The sequence below is a fragment of the Artemia sp. Qi Xiang Cuo genome, chromosome 19, assembly GCF_049724085.1.
Source record: "Artemia sp. Qi Xiang Cuo chromosome 19, ASM4972408v1, whole genome shotgun sequence".
Taxonomy (NCBI): domain Eukaryota; kingdom Metazoa; phylum Arthropoda; class Branchiopoda; order Anostraca; family Artemiidae; genus Artemia; species Artemia sp. Qi Xiang Cuo.
Window position 1 is genome coordinate 28,534,996 of NC_142812.1, and position 20,469 is coordinate 28,555,464.

Consider the following 20,469-nt stretch of genomic DNA (forward strand, 5'->3'; position numbering starts at 1 on the left):
ATATTTCTAGGGAAATTAAGGAACGGTTCAATATACTAAAATTTGTATCATTTTATCAAGAACTCAATGAGTTTTCAGTGCAAGAAACAGAATGTGATTATTTAATCGCATAGTTATTTGCAGAACCCACCAGATTGTTTACTTTTCTTTGTGTAAGTGGCTAAAACCTGCGTTCAACAAGGTGAGGACGCCCACAAAAGGAGTAGGGTGTGGTAATTTCTCTGAGTTGGGCCTTTGAGGTCTCGTCGTCCCTCCTTTCTGAAATTTTGAGCTTTGTATGTCTGTTTCTTATAATAAATATCTTATATTTTCTATGTAACTCGCCTATTTTCGGCTTTTTTTTAATTTATAACCCCTCTGAAATAAACTTTTTCGTGCGTTTCCACTGTAAGGGGACATCTTGTTTTTATGTGACGAATATTTATTAAGTTTATTTAATCTTTTTCGTAGGAGGAATCTGATGATGAATCGGATGCTGGTTCTGAGGGTTCTTGGGTCGATTTAAGTCATGACGCAGACATTCTAGAGGAAAGCGATGACGCTCTGTCTGATCCAATTGACACAGATGTTGAAGACGAGGACTCAGATGAAGAAGAAGATGAGAAAATAGAAAATGAAGAGGATAATGTGGAAAAAGAAAAGGATGATGATAGACACAAGCCTAAGGACAAAAAGAGAAAAATAAAACATGGTTCGATAATATTTTATCCTCGATTTTTACTCAGCAGCAGATGTATGGCTGCCCAGCCCTTTAAACAGCAGCAGAGAATGGGAGTCCTGTTTTGACAGGACATATTTTGAGTATTTACAATGCTAATAATAACGAAGGTTAAGGGCTGCAATGTTTACAACAACATGAGGGGGATCAAACAATCCAAGCTTACATGGTCTGTATGCTCCAACTTAGGCTCCCCAGATTGTAAAAGTTCCTGCGAATGATTCCTTTCTTCTTGATTATATAAGGTTTATTTAGTTTTGAAACTTTTTTAACGTTTTTCTATGTTTTTGTAACACAGAAATTCTTTTAATACCATGCCGATACGCAAGGTGGATTCATAGACTCTCGATCCATACATAATCCTTTGTTGATACTCTAGTCATGTATATCTACCTCGTTGGTAGCCAATCAGGCTCGTCGCTAAATGAGCCTGTTCTCTTTTTTTTATCCTCAGATGATCCTTCAAGCGATCATTTCTAGGACCCTTCTTTTGTTACCCCTACTAAATTAGATGCATTGAGATGTGTGGTCGAAAAAATACAAATTGGGTTGAGGTATTCTGCATTTAAGTACGATGAGTTTCATTTCTCATGTTTGAACAGTCTATGCTGACCAATTCATGTTTGTTTACCATTTATTTGCTGGATTTAATTGTTTGAAATTATTGAGTTTTTTTGTGATACATTCAGTACATAGGATTGCGAGTCTGATCTTTAGGAAAGGTTAGGAACAACTGCGCAGAGATGAGGTTTTGACGTCACAAAAATTTGTGTTTTAGGCCGAAATTTTAAAATTATTCTAAGGGATCCTTGAGTCAATTTTGGAGGGGTGGAATAGTTTTCTTCAAAATCGTACGGTGTTTTTATAATTAAAAAAAATAGGCAGCATAATAGTAGATGAAGCAGGAAATACGGAATTGGAAGAACCTTCTTAGATTCCTCGTTGGGTGTCCTGGTCCAGTAGAAGTATCCCTTCCTGATTTATTGTTTTCTTTAACTAAAAGGACTTTGGAAAACAAAGGAAATCAAGCATTATTGGGCTCCTTCTCCTTTTTCCTAGAAATATGCTTCTGGAAAAAAAAATGGTATATGCTTTTTCGTCCCGTGCAGTGTTCAACGTTAATCCAAGAAATGTGCGGAAAATTCAGATTGGACAAAGACCCCCGATTTTCGTCTAATTCCTGAAATTCTCATCAAAAACCCTGGAGACTATTTTCGATAGAAAGGAAGTTGCTAGCACGTATATATTAGGAAAACAAATATTGGCTATCCCGAGTTTCCCAGTATCCTTTATTTGAAGAATTTTTCCTTCCCTTTTTAATAGAATTATTTCTTTTCTTCCCTCATATGGTTCTTGAGCGTTCTATTTCCAACTTGTCAAGTAGATTACATTTGTTTAATTCTCCGGTGTGTCCCACGTTGCTTAATTAGCATTAATAGTAACAAGTGGTATGGCTTCCTACCATATTAAAATTAACTTATACTTACCATAGGCTCTTTGGATGCAACTATATTATATGCAATGGATAGAGTGAAAATTGAATTTTATTTGGCCATATGGTCCTCCAGCAATTTCAGTACTTGTACCAAAAACCGTTTTATATTTTGAAACAGTTCATTTTCGGTCGCTGACATTTGACAAAGTCTTTGCCCTTGTAACCTTGAAATAGGCACAATAAAAGACATAATCTTACGAATAAAAATCAGTCAGTGCAAAGACCGAAAAGTAACGGTATTACATAGTCATCTCAAGTATTGGGATCATCAATATTTGATGATAATAAAACTTTAGATGGACAACTCTGTGTTACTATGTGTCGATAAAACGTGTTGCCGCTTTTTCAAGCTAAGATTTTACAAATAATAATCATTTAAACCGACTTCATAGAAGAGATGCGGAACGTACTCTTTTTTACTCAGCTCAGTTTCATTCTGACAACATTAGATGGCATTCAATTTTTTAGGCAAATCCAAGAATCTTGGAATGCTAAAAGAGAAGCAGGAAAAGGCAGCCATGATAAGCGTTAGTTTATCATTAGTTTATCATTTTTTACTCAGCTCAGTTTCATTCTGACAACATTAGATGGCATTCAATTTTTTAGGCAAATCCAAGAATCTGGAAATGCTAAAAGAGAAGCAGGAAAAGGCAGCCATGATAAGCTTTAGTTTATCATTAGTTTATCATTTTTTACTCAGCTCAGTTTCATTCTGACAACATTAGATGGCATTCAATTTTTTAGGCAAATCCAAGAATCTGGAAATGCTAAAAGAGAAGCAGGAAAAGGCAGCCATGATAAGCATTAGCCGGATTTTGACGGATAAAGACTTTGCCAAAATTGATGCAGCTCAAGTTAGAAAGCAAGTGGATGTTACCAAAAACAACAACAATAAGCGGAAGATAGAAGATGAAGAGAAATTTGAAAGGTTAGTATTGTAATCCCAGTTTGATATAATCATCACACTAGCCGCAATGATTTTGCTTCGAGCTGGAAAATTAACTATATCTATGTCAGCTGATGCCCTGAGCCAAAATGATTTATATTTTTTCGTACCGTTCCTTTTTTGGGTGATTCTCCTTTCTCCTCCCGATATTTCGAGGTATTTCTATGCCTTGTACGGTGACATTTCATATTATAACTGCAGTGTGTATGGTAGAAAATGAGGCCCTAATTCCAGAAGTTATTTTCGTTCCCTATTTTACTCTGTATGTGCGTATTTCTTCTTTTTGTGCTTGACCCAGTTTATCTAACTTGAAATTATTTTATTGTCAAAACAATGTGGAAAACGTAATTGCTGTGCTGTTGCTGTTGCCCCTTTATCATTGCTATTATTATTTTATGTATTCATTACATTAGTGTCACAATTGTCATCATACTACCTGCACATTGATATCGTTGAGTACAAAGATGAAACTTGCTTAGCATGTCTAATTAACGTGTAAATTGGCGAACAATCTTCTTCGACAACGCATATCAACTATGTTTTGAGTTAGTCTAGTTGCTAATTAACTCAAGAGATAGTCGATATGTATTGAGATAGAGAGTAACTATTTGCCGTTAGTCCTAGTAGATAGATTACTATTATCAGGTTATGACTATTATCATCGATGACTATTATCATCGATATCAGTTGATGACTATTATCATCAACTTAGGTGCTTACTTAGGAGTTAATTTTACCAACGTATCTGTATCTTTTATTACGTATTTTGAACAAATTCACACCATTATTTTAAAGATGTAATGGTGACAAAAAGAGAAATTATACCTTAGACATGCCCTGAAAAAATAAGCTTAATCAGTTATGAAAAGAAATCATTATGAAAACTGTGTGAGACGTTACAGAATTTAAACCACTCTACAACTTGCATCACAAAACAATCCAAGGGTAGCATTCCTGAAATTGAAATTAGAGTCACGTACTCTTAGGCAATCTGTGGGAATTGCGGATATCGTTACATCTACGATGGAGGGGAGAAAAGGGCTTCGGGTGTAGACCCTCTCCCCCAAGTTTTAGGGTTTCGTCTATAATTTCCGTACGTCTTGGAAAAAAGCACCGTTGCCTCCAATAATGACTTGTAAATGTATGGAAACTTGGGGGAGACCCTCTCCCCCAAGTTTCAGGGTTTCGTCTATAATTTCCATACGTCTTGGAAAAAAGCACCGTTGCCTCCAATAATGACTTGTAAATTTTGTTTTAAGCTTTTTTTTTTAAAAAGCCTGATATTCGGTGGCAAAAAGTTCCTTGTATTTGAGAGCAGTTAACTGGCAAAAATTGGAAAGGTATTATCTAACTTAAGCTGCTTTACTGCTATATCAGTTGTGAGAAGTACTTGTTTGCCTTTAGGATCAGGCAAAAACAAAAGTAGACAGGGGAAAAGTTCCCCTGTTTTTTTCCTGGCCATAGAGTCTTACGGGGGAGTTTATATTGAAGTGTATTTTGTTGAGTTTATTGATTGAATAAAATTGATTGATTGATTAATTGATTGACTCTGTTGTGAGGATGAAAAGCCGTTACCCGTTGTGCAGTACAGTGTTGATGTTCTAGATTAGGGATTGCTTGGGTGCTATGGAAAATTACGAATTAAATCCAGTAAGATTGTTTCTTGAGGAATATCTTTTAGACCTTGGATCTTAAAATAGAATTGTTCTTTTCCTTATCTTGTTCTTTGATTCAGTTTTCTTGTTTCAAGGCCATTATCTTCTGATAAAGAGTTTAATTTTTGGAAACTGGATCTTTGAGCCATTCATAAATAAAAGGACTATTTTTCTTATATTTATTCACAAATTGTCAAAATCGAAAATTTCAATTCTAAAAACTATCTATGACAATAGCATCCAATCCAGTGATCAAAGGCAACGCTATAACGTTGCCTATAGTAAAGGCCATACAGCTCCAATGTTTTATTATTATTATTTTTTTTTAGAGGCACTTCATATGGAAGGGGTCGTCGTATAAACTTCAAAGGGGCGTCATTCGATTGGAAATCGAGAGTTTTAGTGCCCTTTTTAAGAGTCAAAAGTGATCGGAGGGCAACTAGCCCCCGCCCCGCCCTTTTTGCCCAAATACATCTGATAAAAATTTTGAGGTAGCCATTTTTTTTTAAATCGTTCAAAGATCATATGACAAAAACTCCGGGGTTGACACAAACCCCCAGGGCCCGGGGACAGGCGTTGTAAGTTATGCCCTGGGGGCAAATATGGTTCTTGACAAATGAAACTCAGAGAGGAAAGAAAATAACAAAATGAAAAATAAAATTAAAAAAGGTGAAAACCTTTTTTTGTTATGTATAGCCAGCGTGGTCTAAGAATGTATGTAAATATGGTTCTTATAGAAGGGATGCTCGTAAAAACTTCAGAGAGGGCTCAGTTGCTTGGATATTAAAAGTTCTAGCTTACTTTTTTTAGAGTCAAAAGAGGTCGGAGGATAATTAGGGCCCCCCCTCCCTCACGCCCCTTTTCTCCAATTGCATCAGATAAAAATTTTGAGAATGCCATTTTGTTAAAAATAATTCAAAGGTCAGATAATAAAAACTCGGGTGTCGAGACAACCCCCCAAGGGCCCGAGGCAGGCGTTGTTAGTGATTCCCTGGGGGGCATATATGTTTCTTATGGAAGGAGTATTCGCGTAGACTTCCAAGAGGACTGATTTTAGTGGAAATTGAAAGTTCTTGTCCACTTTTATAAATCAAAAGTGATCGGAGGGGAGCTATCCCCCACCGCCTCTGTCATTTTACCACAAATGCATGAGATAAAAATTTTGAGATTGGCCTTTTTTTTAAAGTAGTTCAAAGTTTAGATAACAAAAACTCCGGTGTCGACACAGCCCCCCAGGGCCCGGGGCAGGGGTTGCTTCTTATGCCCTGGGGGCATGTATAATTGTTATGGAAGGGATGCTCGTATAAACTTCAGAGAGGGCTCATTTGATTGGAAATTGAAAGTTATAGTTCACTTTTTAAGAGTCAAAAGTGATCGAAGGGCAGCTAGCTTCCCTTAGCTTCCATAGCTTCCGTTTAAAGTTATGCCCTGGGAGCATATATGTCTCTTATGGAATGGATGCTCGTATAAACTTAAGAGAAGGCTCATTTGACTGAAAATTCAAAGTTCTAGTTCACTTTTTAAGAATCAAAAGAGATCCAAGGGCAACTTGCACCCCCCCCCCGTCCCCCACGCCCCTTTTCCCCAAACCCATCCGATAAAAATTTTGTGATAGCCATTTTTTTTTAAATAGTTCAAACATCTGATAGCAAAAACTCTGGTGTCGACACAAACCCCCGGGGGCAGGCGTTGTAAATTATGCCCTGGAGACATATATGGTTCTTATGGAAGGGATGCTCATATAAACTTCAGAGAGAGCTCATTTGATTGGAAATTGAAAACTGTAGTTCACTTTTTAAGAGTCAAAAGTGATCGGAGGGCAGCTAGCCTTTTCCCTGTAAGTTATGCCCTGGGGGGCAAACATGGTTCTTATAGAAGGGATGCTCGTATAAACTTCAGAAAGGGCTTGTTTAATGGGAAATTGAAAGTTCTAGATCCCTTTCTCAGAGTTAAAAGAGATCGAAGGGTAACTATTCCCTTCCCCTCGAAGCCTTTTTCCCCCAAACCCATCCGATAAAAATTTTGAGATGGTCATTTTGTTAAAAATAGTTCAAACATCAGATATTAAAACTCCTGGGTCGACACAACCCCCCAGGGCCCTGGGACAAGTGTTGTAAGTTATGCCCTGGGAGCATATGTGGTTCTTATAGAATGGATGCTCGTATAAACTTCAGACAGGGCTCATTTGATTTAAGATTGAAAGTTCTAGTATACTTTTATAGAGTCTAAAGAAATCAAAGGACAATTACCCCCCTCCCCTCCCACGCCCGTTTTTCCCCAAACCCATATGATAAAAATTTTGAGATAGTCATTTTGTTAAAAATAGTTCAAACATCAGATTACAAAAACTCCGAGGTTGGCACAAACCCCCAGGACCTGGGGGCAAGTGTTTTAAGTTATGCCCCTGGATATATAAGGTTTTTGTGTAAAGAGAGGTTGTATGAACTTCAGAAGTGGTTCATTTGATTGGAAATTGAAATTTCTTGTTTCCTTTTTATGATTCACAGGGGATTGTAGGAAATCTACCCACACACACACACACACACACCTTTTTTTTTTAAATACATCCGATCAAAATTTTGAGATTGCCAGTTTGGTTGAAGTAGTCCAACCATCAGATAACTAAAACTTCGGGGTCAACATATCCTCCCCCCCCCGAGAGCCCGGGGGAGGGGCTGTAACTTATGCTGCGTGGGCATATAAGGTTTTAATGGAAGAGGTGGTCGTATAAACTTTTGAGAGTCCCAAAATGAGACACGCCCTAGTATTAAATCCGAGCCCTAATATCTTCACATTTGCAGTGCAAATGGGAATTTTCAGAATCGAAAGTGATTAAAAAGTAACACCCCCCCCCCCCGCTTGTGCCTTTTCCCCAAAATGCATTTTATGAAAATTTTCAAATAGCCATTTTGTTCAAAATATTCCAAAATTCAAATTACTATAACTTAGGGGTTAAGAAATCCTCCATAGCCCCAAGGGCAAGGATTGTAAGTTATGTAAGTTGCCTATTATTATAATATAAGTTTTTGTGGATGGGGTGGTCTAATTAACTTTGGAGGGGGCTCATCTGATCGAAAATTAAAACTTCTAGTTCTTTTTTAAGAGTCAAAAGTGATCAATATGCAACTAGTTCACGTCCGACTTTTTCAAAGGGTATCCGGTCAAAATTTTGAGATCGATATTTTGTTCAAAAAAGTTCAAAGGCCAAATAACTATGCTTCCGGGGTTGAACCTCCGGAAACTTTCTGTAAAAGAGGTTTTTCAAAGAAAAGTAAAGGCCATTTTCAACTTAAGATCAGCAGACACAAATACCTGTTAAAATTCAAACCTATAACGACCAGAAATTACTACGGTATTAAAGAATAAATGAAACCCAAACGAACAGAAATTAAATAAACAATCATAGCAAAAAAACATACAACAAGTAATAATATAAATGAATAAACAAATCTTAAAGTGATTAATGCTTAAGTTGAATATTCAAATCAAGCTTGAAACAGACGAAAATCACTCCAAACAAGAGGTAGGGTATTACCTCTTTCTTTCACTGCAACAGTCTAAGACCCACTGCGTCACGGGCACTTTACTGAAAACCATAGGTGTCTTGGACAGTGTTGGAAAGTATGAACAAAATCAAATTGAATATTGTATATATAATGAAATTAATTGTTGAAAGATCTATCCGTTCAATTTTTTTTTTTTTTACTTTAATTTTTATTTTCATTTTCAATGTTTTAAGAACTCGAAAAGAAAATATTTGTAATATAATTCGTTTTCAGTGAAGCGCCAATGACGCAGTAGGCTTTAGGTTTTTGCATCTAAGGAAGGGGGCAGTATCTATACTCTTGTTTGTAGTGAAACTATATTCGTCTTGAACAATCTTGGAAAGAACTAATAAATTAAACTGAATATTTGATGTATAATGATATTAATCACTGAAAGCGCATCATTTCAAAATTTTGCTGTAATTTTAATATTTGTATATTAAATTTACATACAAATATACTTGATTTGTATATTCAGTTTAAACATTACTTGCTTTAAGTAATTTACTTGCTTTTTTTCATTTATATTATTACTTGTTGTATGTTTTTTGCTATGATTGTTTATTTAATTTCTGTTCGTTTTGGGTTTCATTTATTCTTTAATAGTAATTTCTGGTCGTTTTTGGGTTTGAATTTTAACAGTTATTTTTATCTGTTGGTCTTAAGTTTAAAATGGCCTTTACTTTTCTTTGAAAAACTTCTTTTACGGAAAGTTTTTTTTAATTAATTTCTATGAAATATCTACTGACTAACTAAAAAGAAGATTAATAATAGCTAGGATAAATAACTTACATCAATATACCGAGGAATAATAAAGAATTTATGCCTATATTTTGTCTAATATATTCATCCTTCCGGGAAAATTTTGTGGGGGAAAAAACGTGTAAATAAGTGCAAAACCCAGGTGTTCTGCCTTGAAACGAAATTTCTTTATGCTTCACTATCTTTTTTTATTTTTTATATCCATCTGGTTCTTGTTCTCCCTCTTGATTTTATTTCTTCTGTGAAAAACTTCTTGTCCGTCTCTAAACTTTCGACTGTGCACACTTACGATAGAGAGTGTAGATTGTATAACACAGAGGGTTATTTCAATGTTTAAAGGAGGAATAGAATAACTGATGGACTTGTTGATCTCATCTCTTGAACTAGGAAAAAGACATTTTTTTTAGACACTGTTTGAGAATTGTGGACTCCTCATTTTTGTCTTGATGTACTCTCTTTTCTGGGAGTGTTCATTTCAATGTTTTCCCTCTGGAGACGAGGTGCAATAATAGTTGTCTATACGTTTTTTTGTTAATTAAAAAATATCCTGTGATGTATGTTCTTTTGTTTGATGGATGAAAGGTAATAGTAGCCTACTTACCACAATAGTATACCATAGTAGATATAAGTATACTACATAGTGCTACTTTTTCTCTTTTTCAGGATTTTTGAACCTGTTTTAATTTACCTAAAAATTGTTGGTGTAAAAAATGATGCCCTACTCTTTAGTTGCTTGTTTTAATTATGATGATTTTATGAATTATTCTTTTTACTTAGATCAGAGCTGGTATCCTTAGACGCTATTGAACGTGTGCATAAGAAAAGAAGACACGACAAAGAGTCTCGACTAGCTACTGTAATGGTGAGTGGAATTTTTATTTGTTACCGTTGAAGGAGAAAATCTCTTTTATTTTATATTGTAGCGCCTCATATTTCTTAAGTTTCTCCAAATCACCTTTTTTTCAAAAGACATGAATCACGTTTAATATAAACTTAATAAAGGTAAGACATAAATTTTTTACCATGGTAGTTTAAAGTCACAAGGGTAAATAATTAAAAATTATGGGATAAATAAAGAAGGAAAGATCTGGTTGTTCCTTAATCGCGATACTGCATTTTACTTTTGGTAGTTTTGCCTTTTGGAGAACCAGAATTGGCCAGAAAACTTTCCAACGAACCCAACCCTAAGGGTTAAGGGGTTGGGGTGTCTCCTAGATCCGTTCAAAAACAGTTCTGTCAACCTTGACTGAACCTACAGGTTACAAAATTCTGTTTGTCCACAGTTCTATATGACACCTAGTTTTATATGAATTGATAGTACTTCGTGGGTATCTATACACGTTTCCAAGCCAAAACAAGGAAACAGTGGTCTGCCGTGGACAGTTATTATAGCAATGTGAATAACCGCCACAAGGTGCATCTTGCTCAAAACCCTAAATTTGCATAATGCCCTTTTGATTTTGGTCACTCAATGTGTAGAAGTGCTCCAAATGCAAGATTCAATAAATAAGGGACCAAGAGAAGAAATACCAGCGTTGAAATTCTTTGGTTCCTTCTTTTTTAAGCTGTTGGCTTTATACGGCCGTGTTTCCGCCTTGACTAACCGCCCTGACATTCCATTTTCCGTGCATTCTTAATCCCATTAAATCCCGTTAAGGGTCTTCGAGAGTTCCGTGCCCTCGAAATTGTGTTTCCTTCATCACAGCACTACGAATGGGTTTTATTTTCAGTATTGAAATATCTCGTGACCTGATTCAAAGGCCGTATCCCGGGGGTGAGGGGCTAGGGGGTTTGAACCCCCCCCCCCAAATGTTTGTCTGATTAGTAAAAACATAACAAAAATGGAAATAAACAAATGTTATATGCGTTTTTTGAGGTTTTTTGTGTAAACCCCCCCCCCCGCCAAATAAAAAATATATTTCTTAGTAAAATCCCCTCCGAAAAAAAATCCTAGGTACAGCCTTGCCTGATTCCTTCTTCTTCTATGTTAATTGTTTTTTTCGTTCCTTTAAGGTTTTATGATCTTTTACTTGTTGTATGTTCTTTTACTTTGTCTTGGGATTCAAATTAGGCGTGTTGTAGCTCACGTGAGTCATTACTTTTGATCCTTCAGTCTTTGGAATTTTAAGTGTTTAGACCGTAGAATCTCAACAAAATAAAAAAACGGAGCTAGTTGCTTAAAGCCTTTATAATGGAAACATTAATCTGTTTTTGTCATTGTATTTCGAAATCCGTATTGCAATAATAATTGAAATCTGTATGCTATGTTATGTACCAAATCCGCCTAAGATACACTGTTATGTTAGTGACTTTAGCTAACTCCTAACAGGGATGGGTGGTTTTTCTGCCAAGATTGCTAGGTTTTTTGGCGCGGGGCCATATGTTTTCCAAAAAACTAAAGGTATTGTTTTAAATATTGTTGTTCAAAATAGAAGAAATATTTTAATCTCTAACAGCAGAAATTAGCTGCGTTTGTTGATTTTATCTAGAATCCGTGGTGCTTCAGGAGCCTTTTTTTCCAAAAACATTTTGTTACAAAAACTTATTTTACAAATATATATATATATATATATATATATATATATATATATATATATATATATATATATATATATATATATATATATATATATAGTATATATATATATTTATATTGAACACTTCCTTGTAATATTATTTAATTTCCTTCTCACGTAATCCTGAAAAGAAAAAATCCATCACATTTCTTTCTTCTTTATTTTTTACTCTAAGACTCACTACTTTTTTGTAGTCTATTTCATCATAATTCACTGTCTTTTTCTTCACATTAATACCTCTCTCTCATAAATCTGACTCGGCATTTCATAGCTTTCTACCTTTCTGATTTCTCAGAGGCATGTGATGCGTTTCACTCTAGACATTATCAAGGTAATTAATGAAACAATTAAAAAAGTAGATTGGTTTGTTTGTTTTGGGTTGATTTACAACTAAAGGCAGATATGGAGAGAAGCTTTACAAATTTGAATATCAAAATTACAAGGTTTTATTTTGCTCTGCTTAGAGTGGAACAGAAGGGAGGAAGAATCTGAACAAAGTTGTGGGTTTTTAAAACAACAGTTGTGATCGTACATAAGAACGGCGAAGAAGGTTGTGCACTAAAAAAGTAGGATATTGAACACATTTTGCAGAATAATTGCTTATAGTCATTTTAATGATGAAGTACGAAACGCTTCTGGCAAATATTTAAAATGTAACATTCCGAAGTACAAAGCGTTTTTGATCAACTAAAGAAACGGGAAAGCTAAAGAAAAATGATAAGGGGAAAACGTAGAATTTTTTAGATATTAGCAAGACATTAGCTCTAAGCATTTGGGCACTAGCCAGAATAGCCTAGTCAATAGGAGCATGAGCACTAAGAAAGAAGGAAGAACATTCTTGGACTTTAACTTTCAACTGTTTAATGGTACTTTAAAAAATAAAGCCTAATGGGGAGATGCCAACTGCCAATCTTTATGATTGAATACTGGCGATGAAAAAAAGTCCAGATTACAAAACCAAGTGACCTGCTTGGCAAAAAGAGACAAGCATGACGGCAGGAATTAAGCTGGGATTATGTTGCATAAAGCAAAATTGGATCAAATACTTAGGTATTTTTGAGAGGATAGGGCGAAGAAGAGGTGCTCGTCAAATGGTCAATATTATGTGGCATAATGCTTTGACGAGATTGTAGTCGTGGTAGAGTGGTTATTCGGCTAAGAAATATGGTGGCTTGATTCATGGATGCTTGGGAATGGGACTTTACATTTCTCTTTTTCCTTATCTCGCTATCCTTTTCTTTAACATAACCAAAGTAACTTGCAAATGGAAAATGTTGGAAAATCCATTTAAGATAGAGGTAATTTTTACGACCGAAGTACGGAAGTAGCTCATTTAGTCTGCTACGAAAAATTACGGCTATGGCTTTCAATTTTAATAATTGGTAATTTCCTGGAAGCACTCATGCATCTAATCTGAAGGGGGGGGTCAGTCTGAGTTCACTTTCTCTCTATCTTTATGTTGTTTTGTTGGTTTTGAAGATCAAGAGACAAACTATTATGCCATATGGGCCATAGACACCAGGTTTAACAAATTTAATCGGTTCAAATAGTCTAGCAAACTTGTGAAATCGTAGTATTTTTGTGTCGATTACAGAATAAATCTTTAAGTAAATGTACGTGTTTTATTATAGTGTTTTGATACATTAATCTGGCATGTAAGTCACCTAACGAAGGAGTTTCTGTCACCTAAGCCCCTTGTGGGTGCTGTGGTTAGCTAATAAATCCAGATATTGAAATATAACTTAAAAAGAAACGGCTATCAATTCCTTTTTTGGTCTGCAGTGAAGGGCTTTCTCGAGCTGTTAAACTGATTGAATCCCTTTTCAAACCGTTGAATTAATGCATATGCAAAGTGTCCATAAAAAAAGAAAGCTTGACACTTTCTCAGCTTGGAATGTTGTCTGACTTTCTTTTCATTTGTGCAATAAGTTGGCAGTTGGCAACGATCCGTATTTTTTCCTTTTCTTTATTCCTAGCCTGATTACATGTGACTTTTGAATAAATTAGAGTCATTCGAAGAAACAATAAGCTATTTCAGACGAAAATAAAGAATAACATCAGAACTTTAAAGGGACACAAGTTACCCTGAATATGAAGGGGACTGGCAACACGTATAACTCTCGCTCCTTATTCTCTTCAAATTTAACATACAAAATAATTGACCAGGATATATTTTTCAAACGTGTACTTCTTTGTCATAATGTTCTAAGAATTAATGTGGCTATCTGGGTGTATTTGCTGTAATACGTAGTGGTCTTTAGTAAGTCTGAAAACACCCAAATTCTCTGTTCAGACGCTTTGAAAGACAATACAACACTTCCAATTACCAGCTTCCTACATTTGTTATGTTATAATAAATTTTTTAGTCGAGCCAAATACAAACGTGTAACGTAAAACGTGTAAAAAGAGAGGAGTAGTAGTCTCTTCATATTTAGGATCATTTTTGTCAGGTTAAAGTTTTAGCGTCGTTCTTTACCTTCATTTCTTACAGTTCCTTACCGCGAACTGTTTGATTTCCTCTGCAGCCAAGCCCATGGATGAAACCTTCCATGTTGTTTCAAAACCTTTCCACAATAGCTGCCGCCCCTCAGAACCTATATGTAAGCTGAATCTAAATATACTCCTTCAAATTAAGAGAATTTAGGGAGAAGATTTCTCTCAGATTAATGTTAATGACCTTTCACAGAAATCTGCAAAATATAGGCCTTAAAGTAATTGTTTTAAAATCAAGACCCCCTTCCCACACATACACACACAGAATGGCTCACTGACACCCCACTACCCCTTAATAGCTGGTCGGTAACTACGAAATAGTGTACATAAAATCAACTCAGTAAGTGGCAACTCAGCAACTCAGTAAAATCATATCTATATATATATGTATATATATATATATATATATATATATATATATATATATATATATATATATATATATATATATAAACCTTTCGTACGTGTCTGCTGAGCGACACTGTAATTCACTTCCGAAAGTCATTGAAAGAGTTGGTCAGCCTAAATTATTCCATAATTAAAATAAGACATAAACTAAGAAAGTATTTTCCCAATTCTACCAAAATAAAATAACTTCGACAAAAGAATTTCGTTAAGAAAGAATTTTCATTTTTGCAACACTATTTTGCAAAAGTCAAACTTTAGCATCAAGAGTGGAGGACTGAAGGGAGGAAAAACTTTTTTGCAGAAGTCATAATTTTATATTAAAAAGGAACAAAATTAAAATGAATGAAACCAGCAGGATACCGTTTATGGTCCTGTTTACGAGGAGGCTAGTGCTTCTTAATTCCCCCACTCTTTGTCCAAAATTTTAGCTTATGATTTATTGGGAGCCTCATAAATAGAATAAGAGTCAGCCGTGATTATAGAAACCCAAACTAAAAAAATGTTGATAAATATGCATACATTTAAAGAGCTTTTTTTGTATTCATTCCGAATATGCAAAGCTCATTAATTATAAATTTATTTTTACCATCTAAAAAGTTTTAGATCCAGGTGAAAATTACCCCAGAAAAAAAAATTCCTACAATCCCGGGGCTGAAGTTTCAAGCTTCTACTACAAAAGTGCAAAAAATGTTTCGTTTATTTTTCTCAAGGATCATCGTATCCATTCGGTCATCGTAGGATATCGAGCAAAGTTTTTTTCTAGCTTAAATTGAAAATTTTAGTTACGGAATAGGGCCCAGATGCTACCGAGCAACTATTCTGAGATAATCGGTTTAGAATTGTTGGAACACGTACTTTATAAATGATCAGGTTCAGACGAGATACCGCCGCGCTATGGCGCGTTTGTTCCTAAAAATATATGCAGTCCTTCAGAATGAACGGCTACTATGCAGTTTTACTAACGGTTACACCGTGTTGCCTAGTTCATACACTAACTTTTCGGGAAAAGTGGACCGTTTTGAGGGGGAGGAAGTACCTAAAAAGTGTCCCCAAATATTCAAACTTTCTATGAGATGTCCTTCAGATGAATATTCAAGGAGGGAATTTTTTTCGCTTGACCTTAGGAATGGATCCATCGGGGTCTATCACTCCCTCCCCCTGTCCCGAAAAAGATTACATGTTTTAAATTGTTCTGTCCACACACGAATAACCAGGCTGTTACACCTGTTAGGCTTTTTGATAAGGACGAACCTGTCAAAAGCCTATTTTTCCGTATATGAAAGGGGCTGCCCCCTCCTCAGTACCTCGCTCTTTACGTTAAAGCTTTTTTATTACTTTAAAGAGCGGAGTTGTGACAGAGGGTCAAACTTTAACGTAAAGAGAGTGGTATTGAGGAGGGGGCACCCCCTTTCGCATATGGAATAATTTCTGTTTGTTTTAAGTTTTAATATTGCTCCTTACTTTCAGTTGAAAAAACTTGTTTTTTTTATTGTTATTTAATTTAACTTAGAGCCGGCTCAAAACTGAACTGAACTGCGACTCTCTTCAAAATCATTTGCAATTGAAATTACCATTGTAATGTGCAAGTATAATAGTCATATTCTTGTTTTGTTTTGAGCATAGAATATTTTTTGGCAAAGCATCTCAAAAGTTTTTGTTCGTCTGCCATTTCCTATATTTTTGCTAGCTTTCGCAAATGCATTACTTTTCGCACTGGTGTGTTGATGAAAGGTTTGCAGATTTCTTTTAGTGGCTTTTATAGCTGCTCAGAGATTAAATAAAGATACGATGGATGGGAAATGACATCCCAGTTGAATTGGAATTGCCTTGGGCAAATGAAATGCATGCCAAAATGTAAGGTAAATGTATGTCTCGGAGTCGCTCATTGAAGATAGGGGCGCCCTTCAGGTGTCTGAGTTGTCACTGTTATTTCGTAAAACATATTATTGCCTTTGAAGTCTTATGTGTGGGATATGAGCGTTGGCGGATTATCTGAATCGAGAATACTTTGACAACCCATTAAATAGTATTGTAAAAAGGTAGGTTAGATACATAGCCCGAGACCCAAGATCATGTTTTCGCCTTTTCTTAAATAAAAAAAAAAATGTTTTGTCAACTGAAATTAAGCAACAACAATAAAACATAAAACAAACAGAAATTATTACGAATATGAGGAGGATTGCCCCTTTCTCAATACATCGCTCTTTATGCTAAAGTTTGACTTTTTGTTCCAATTATTTAAGAATGACTCACGAAACAAAAGGGACCTTTATTTAGAATAATAAGTTTTTTTCCTAAAAAAAAATAGCGTAAATAGCTCACCGTCCATGGAAAATTTCTTCCCTCACGGAAAATTCCTTCACGGAAAGATCATTCCACGTAACCCCCCCCCCACTAGAAAATCCCCCCCCCCTCAATAAAGTATCTGTATAGTTTCTAATAGCCGATACTATATGTAAACAATGGGCAAAGTTCATAGCTTGTACCCCTTCCCCGGGGGCTGCGGGGGGTCAAGTTATCCTCAAAGACATAATTATTAGTAAGGTCGTATCCAGGGGGGCCTAAGGGGTCTAAACCCCCTCCCTCCCTTCCCCTGAAATGTTTGTCCAGCTGGTAAAACTTAACAGAAATGAATATAAACAAATTTTGATGCTTTTTTTTAAAATGTCCCTCCCCCACGAGAAAAATCCTGGATACTGTCTTGATTATTTACTAGGATTTATAGGAGTGCTGTTATTGATGTTAGAAATAAATATCACCATCTAGTAGTGTCTAGGGTTAATTTAAAGCTGAAATTTCGGAAGGGTAACTACCTCCGGGGAAGTTATGATGTTGATACACTCTAGGATGAAAATTTGAGATAAACTTTCAAGGAACAGTTGAATACTAAATTTGTCAGTTTAAAATTTGACAATGTGGAAGATGGTTGGAATAATTTTAGAAAAATAATTTGTGAAGTTATTGATGATGTCTAAGGGAAGAAAGTTAAGACTGCAGCTAGGAACATTAGTTAAAAAGCTTTATGTTTAATAGAGAGGAGAAGGGGCTTATACAAGAATTCTCTGAGTGATAGATTATATGGAAACAAAAGGAATCTAAAGAAAGTGGAGAAAGCATTAAAACATGAACTAAGGAGGTGTTAGGTGGAGGCCATGGATAAAATTGCCAAAAACCTGGAGGTTGCAGCTAGACGGTATAATAGTAAAATAGTGTACTGATAAATTGAAAGGGAGTAGTCAATCTGGAATTGTCCCAGTTAAAGATTATTTGAAAAAAAACTACGTTTTCTAAAGAGTTAAAGAGGCTGAGTCACAAGTTCGAACCTTAAAACCTACAGGGATTAGGAGGTACAGTTGGGGGGCTGCCGCCCCCCAAACCCCCGCTTCCGTATATAAAAGGGGCTGTGCTCTCCTCAACGCCTCGCTCTTTACGCTAAAGTTTTTATTGTTTAAAAAAAGAGTTGTGAGAAAGTCAAACTTTAGCGTAAAGAGCGACGCGTTGAGGAGGGCACAGCCCCTTTTATATACGGAAGCGGGAGTTTGGGGGGCGGCAGCCCCCCAACTGTTCCTCCTAATCTCTGTACGTTTTAAGGTTCGAACTTGTGAATCAGCCTCTTTAACTCTTTATAAAACGTGTTTTTTTTCCAAATAATTTCTGCACGTTTCTGTACAGTTTATTACTTATTATTGCTTGACTAACTGTTAGCTGATCATGTCAGGGGTTAAAGATTGGGGGCTGCCGCCCCCCAAACCCCCGCTCTTGAAGATACTTGTGTTAAGGCTTTTAATTCTTGAATAATCAAATCAAATGCACAGTAAGATTTTTTTTTTTCAACTTTTCTTCGAGCATGCGGTTGTACGACATGTTATCAAAGCAGTGGAGACTTACCTGTAACCTGAAGGCCGATTTTGATATACTTCTGGAGACGCCTGTTGAGCCGAAGGATTAAATAGATTGGATTTAAAAAAGAAACTGAGTTTCTTTTTTAAACTTTAAATTCAATATATAAAAATTTTCTCTGATGGGAAATCGAACCCGGATCTTCCGCCTGCCAGTCAGGAAGAGCCACAACTGTACTACAGAGACACTCTTTACATTAGTTTTAGTCTCTGCAATCTATTTTTGACGCAAGCAAATCCCCACAAAACTTGATATTTGGTTTTCGGAAAACAGGGAAGGAGTGATTGGATTGAGCTGAAATTTTGAGGATAAGCTCCCAGGCCCCGGAAAAGCTTATCCTCGAAATTTCAGCCCGATCGGACAACGTTAAAGGGGGGCTGTGGTGGGAAAAATTAACATGGGCTCTTATAGGAAAACGATGTTTTTCGGAAATGTAAATTCGGGGGATAATTTTTTCGGTCTGAAAATTTCAAAAGGCCCTAACAGGTCGAATTCCGCTTCGAATGAGTCCTCATTCACTCAGATCCGTTGCCAACTGTGGCCTGTAGGCGTGGCTGATAAAAAAAAAAGAGAAATGAACATTATGTGGCTATGTTTGTTTATTGGAAAACCTGGAAGGGGTGATTATATTGAGCTGAAATTTTGAGGATAAGCTCCCGGACACTAGAAAAGTTTAACTTCTAAATTTCAGCCCAATCAAACAACGTTAAAGGGGGGCTGTGGTCGGAGGGTCGAAACTTCCGGCCCACTTTTACCCATGAAGATAAAGTCGGAGGGGGGTGAAATTTTGCACGTTTCTTAGTTGGAGCTTGGGCTACAAAATTCGATCATCGCTGTCTCTCTGCGACCGCTAGGACCGGAAATCGCTTAACATTGTGGTGGGTCGCCTCTTTAAAGAGGCACAAGTGTGCCTCCTTGATAGGAACGGGGCCACAATTAATGATAAGGAAAGAGTTAATGAGATATGGGCAGAACATTTTGAAAATGTTTTAGTCCGAGATAGAGCTTCGGGAAAAGATATAGAGGAAAATGAAAAAGTTTGTGACACCTTGGATGTGAAGGAAGATTTGTATCGTGAAGAAGAATTAGCGATAGTACTAAAAGGATTAAAAAATAATAAGGCTCCAGGTGCTGATAGTGTGGTAAATGAGTTTCTTATATATGGTCACTATGAGGTTAGAAATTAGTTACTGAAGATTATGAATATGATTGTTGAAAAAGAGGAAGTATCTTACGATTTTAGGAAAACTTTAATTAAGCCACTGCATAAGAAAGGTGATAAAATTGAGTGAGGTAATTATTGAGCCATTAGTCTGGTCTCTGTAGGTAGCAAACTACTTAGTAATATGATACTTTTTAGACTGAGAGATGTTGTTGACGAAGTTTTAAGAGAAGAACGGTGCGGTTTTAGAAAAGGTAGAGGATGTGTCGACCAAATTTTTACTCTTTGCTTAATAATTGAGAAGTGCCTGAGTTGTAAAACACCTTTGGTCCTCAGTTTTATTGATTATGAGCAAGCGTTCGATTCTGTTGATAGAAGAGCTTTAGCAAAGGTCTTATTCTAGTATGGTATACCAGACAAATACATTAAAGTGATTAGTGCTATGTATGAGAATTACACTGCTGCGGTTAAGGTAGGAAATGAGGTTAGCAGCTGGTTTTGTATTAAATCAGGAGTTAAGCAGGGTTGTTTTCTATCCCCCTTTATATAGATCATTTTTATGGAATATGTCTTAAGAAGCACAGGAAAGGCAATGGTTGTGTGTGTACCACGGAATCAAATTGAGAGAAAAACTCTCCTCGACTCAGATTATGCTGATGATATAAGCATCCTAGATGAAAGTGTAAGGAAAATGAATGAACTTTTAGAGGTTTTGCGAATTCAGGGTGCTAGAATAGGTTTGAAAATTAATGTTAAGAAGATTTAGTCACTAAGGCTAGGAATAAGTGTCGATGAAAAGGTGACGTTGG

General features: G+C 36.0%; 1 protein-coding gene across 1 annotated transcript in view; it reads left to right on the plus strand.

Moving 5' to 3' along the window:
• Mys45A (SDA1 domain containing protein Mys45A) overlaps positions 1-20,469 on the plus strand; it is a 143,658-nt gene that overhangs the window by 75,383 nt on the left and 47,806 nt on the right. The window contains exons 13-15 of the mRNA XM_089105436.1: positions 451-691; positions 2,958-3,141; positions 9,899-9,983. Of these exons, the coding sequence (XP_088961562.1) occupies positions 451-691; positions 2,958-3,141; positions 9,899-9,983 (510 nt within the window). The remainder of the gene's footprint in view (positions 1-450; positions 692-2,957; positions 3,142-9,898; positions 9,984-20,469) is intronic.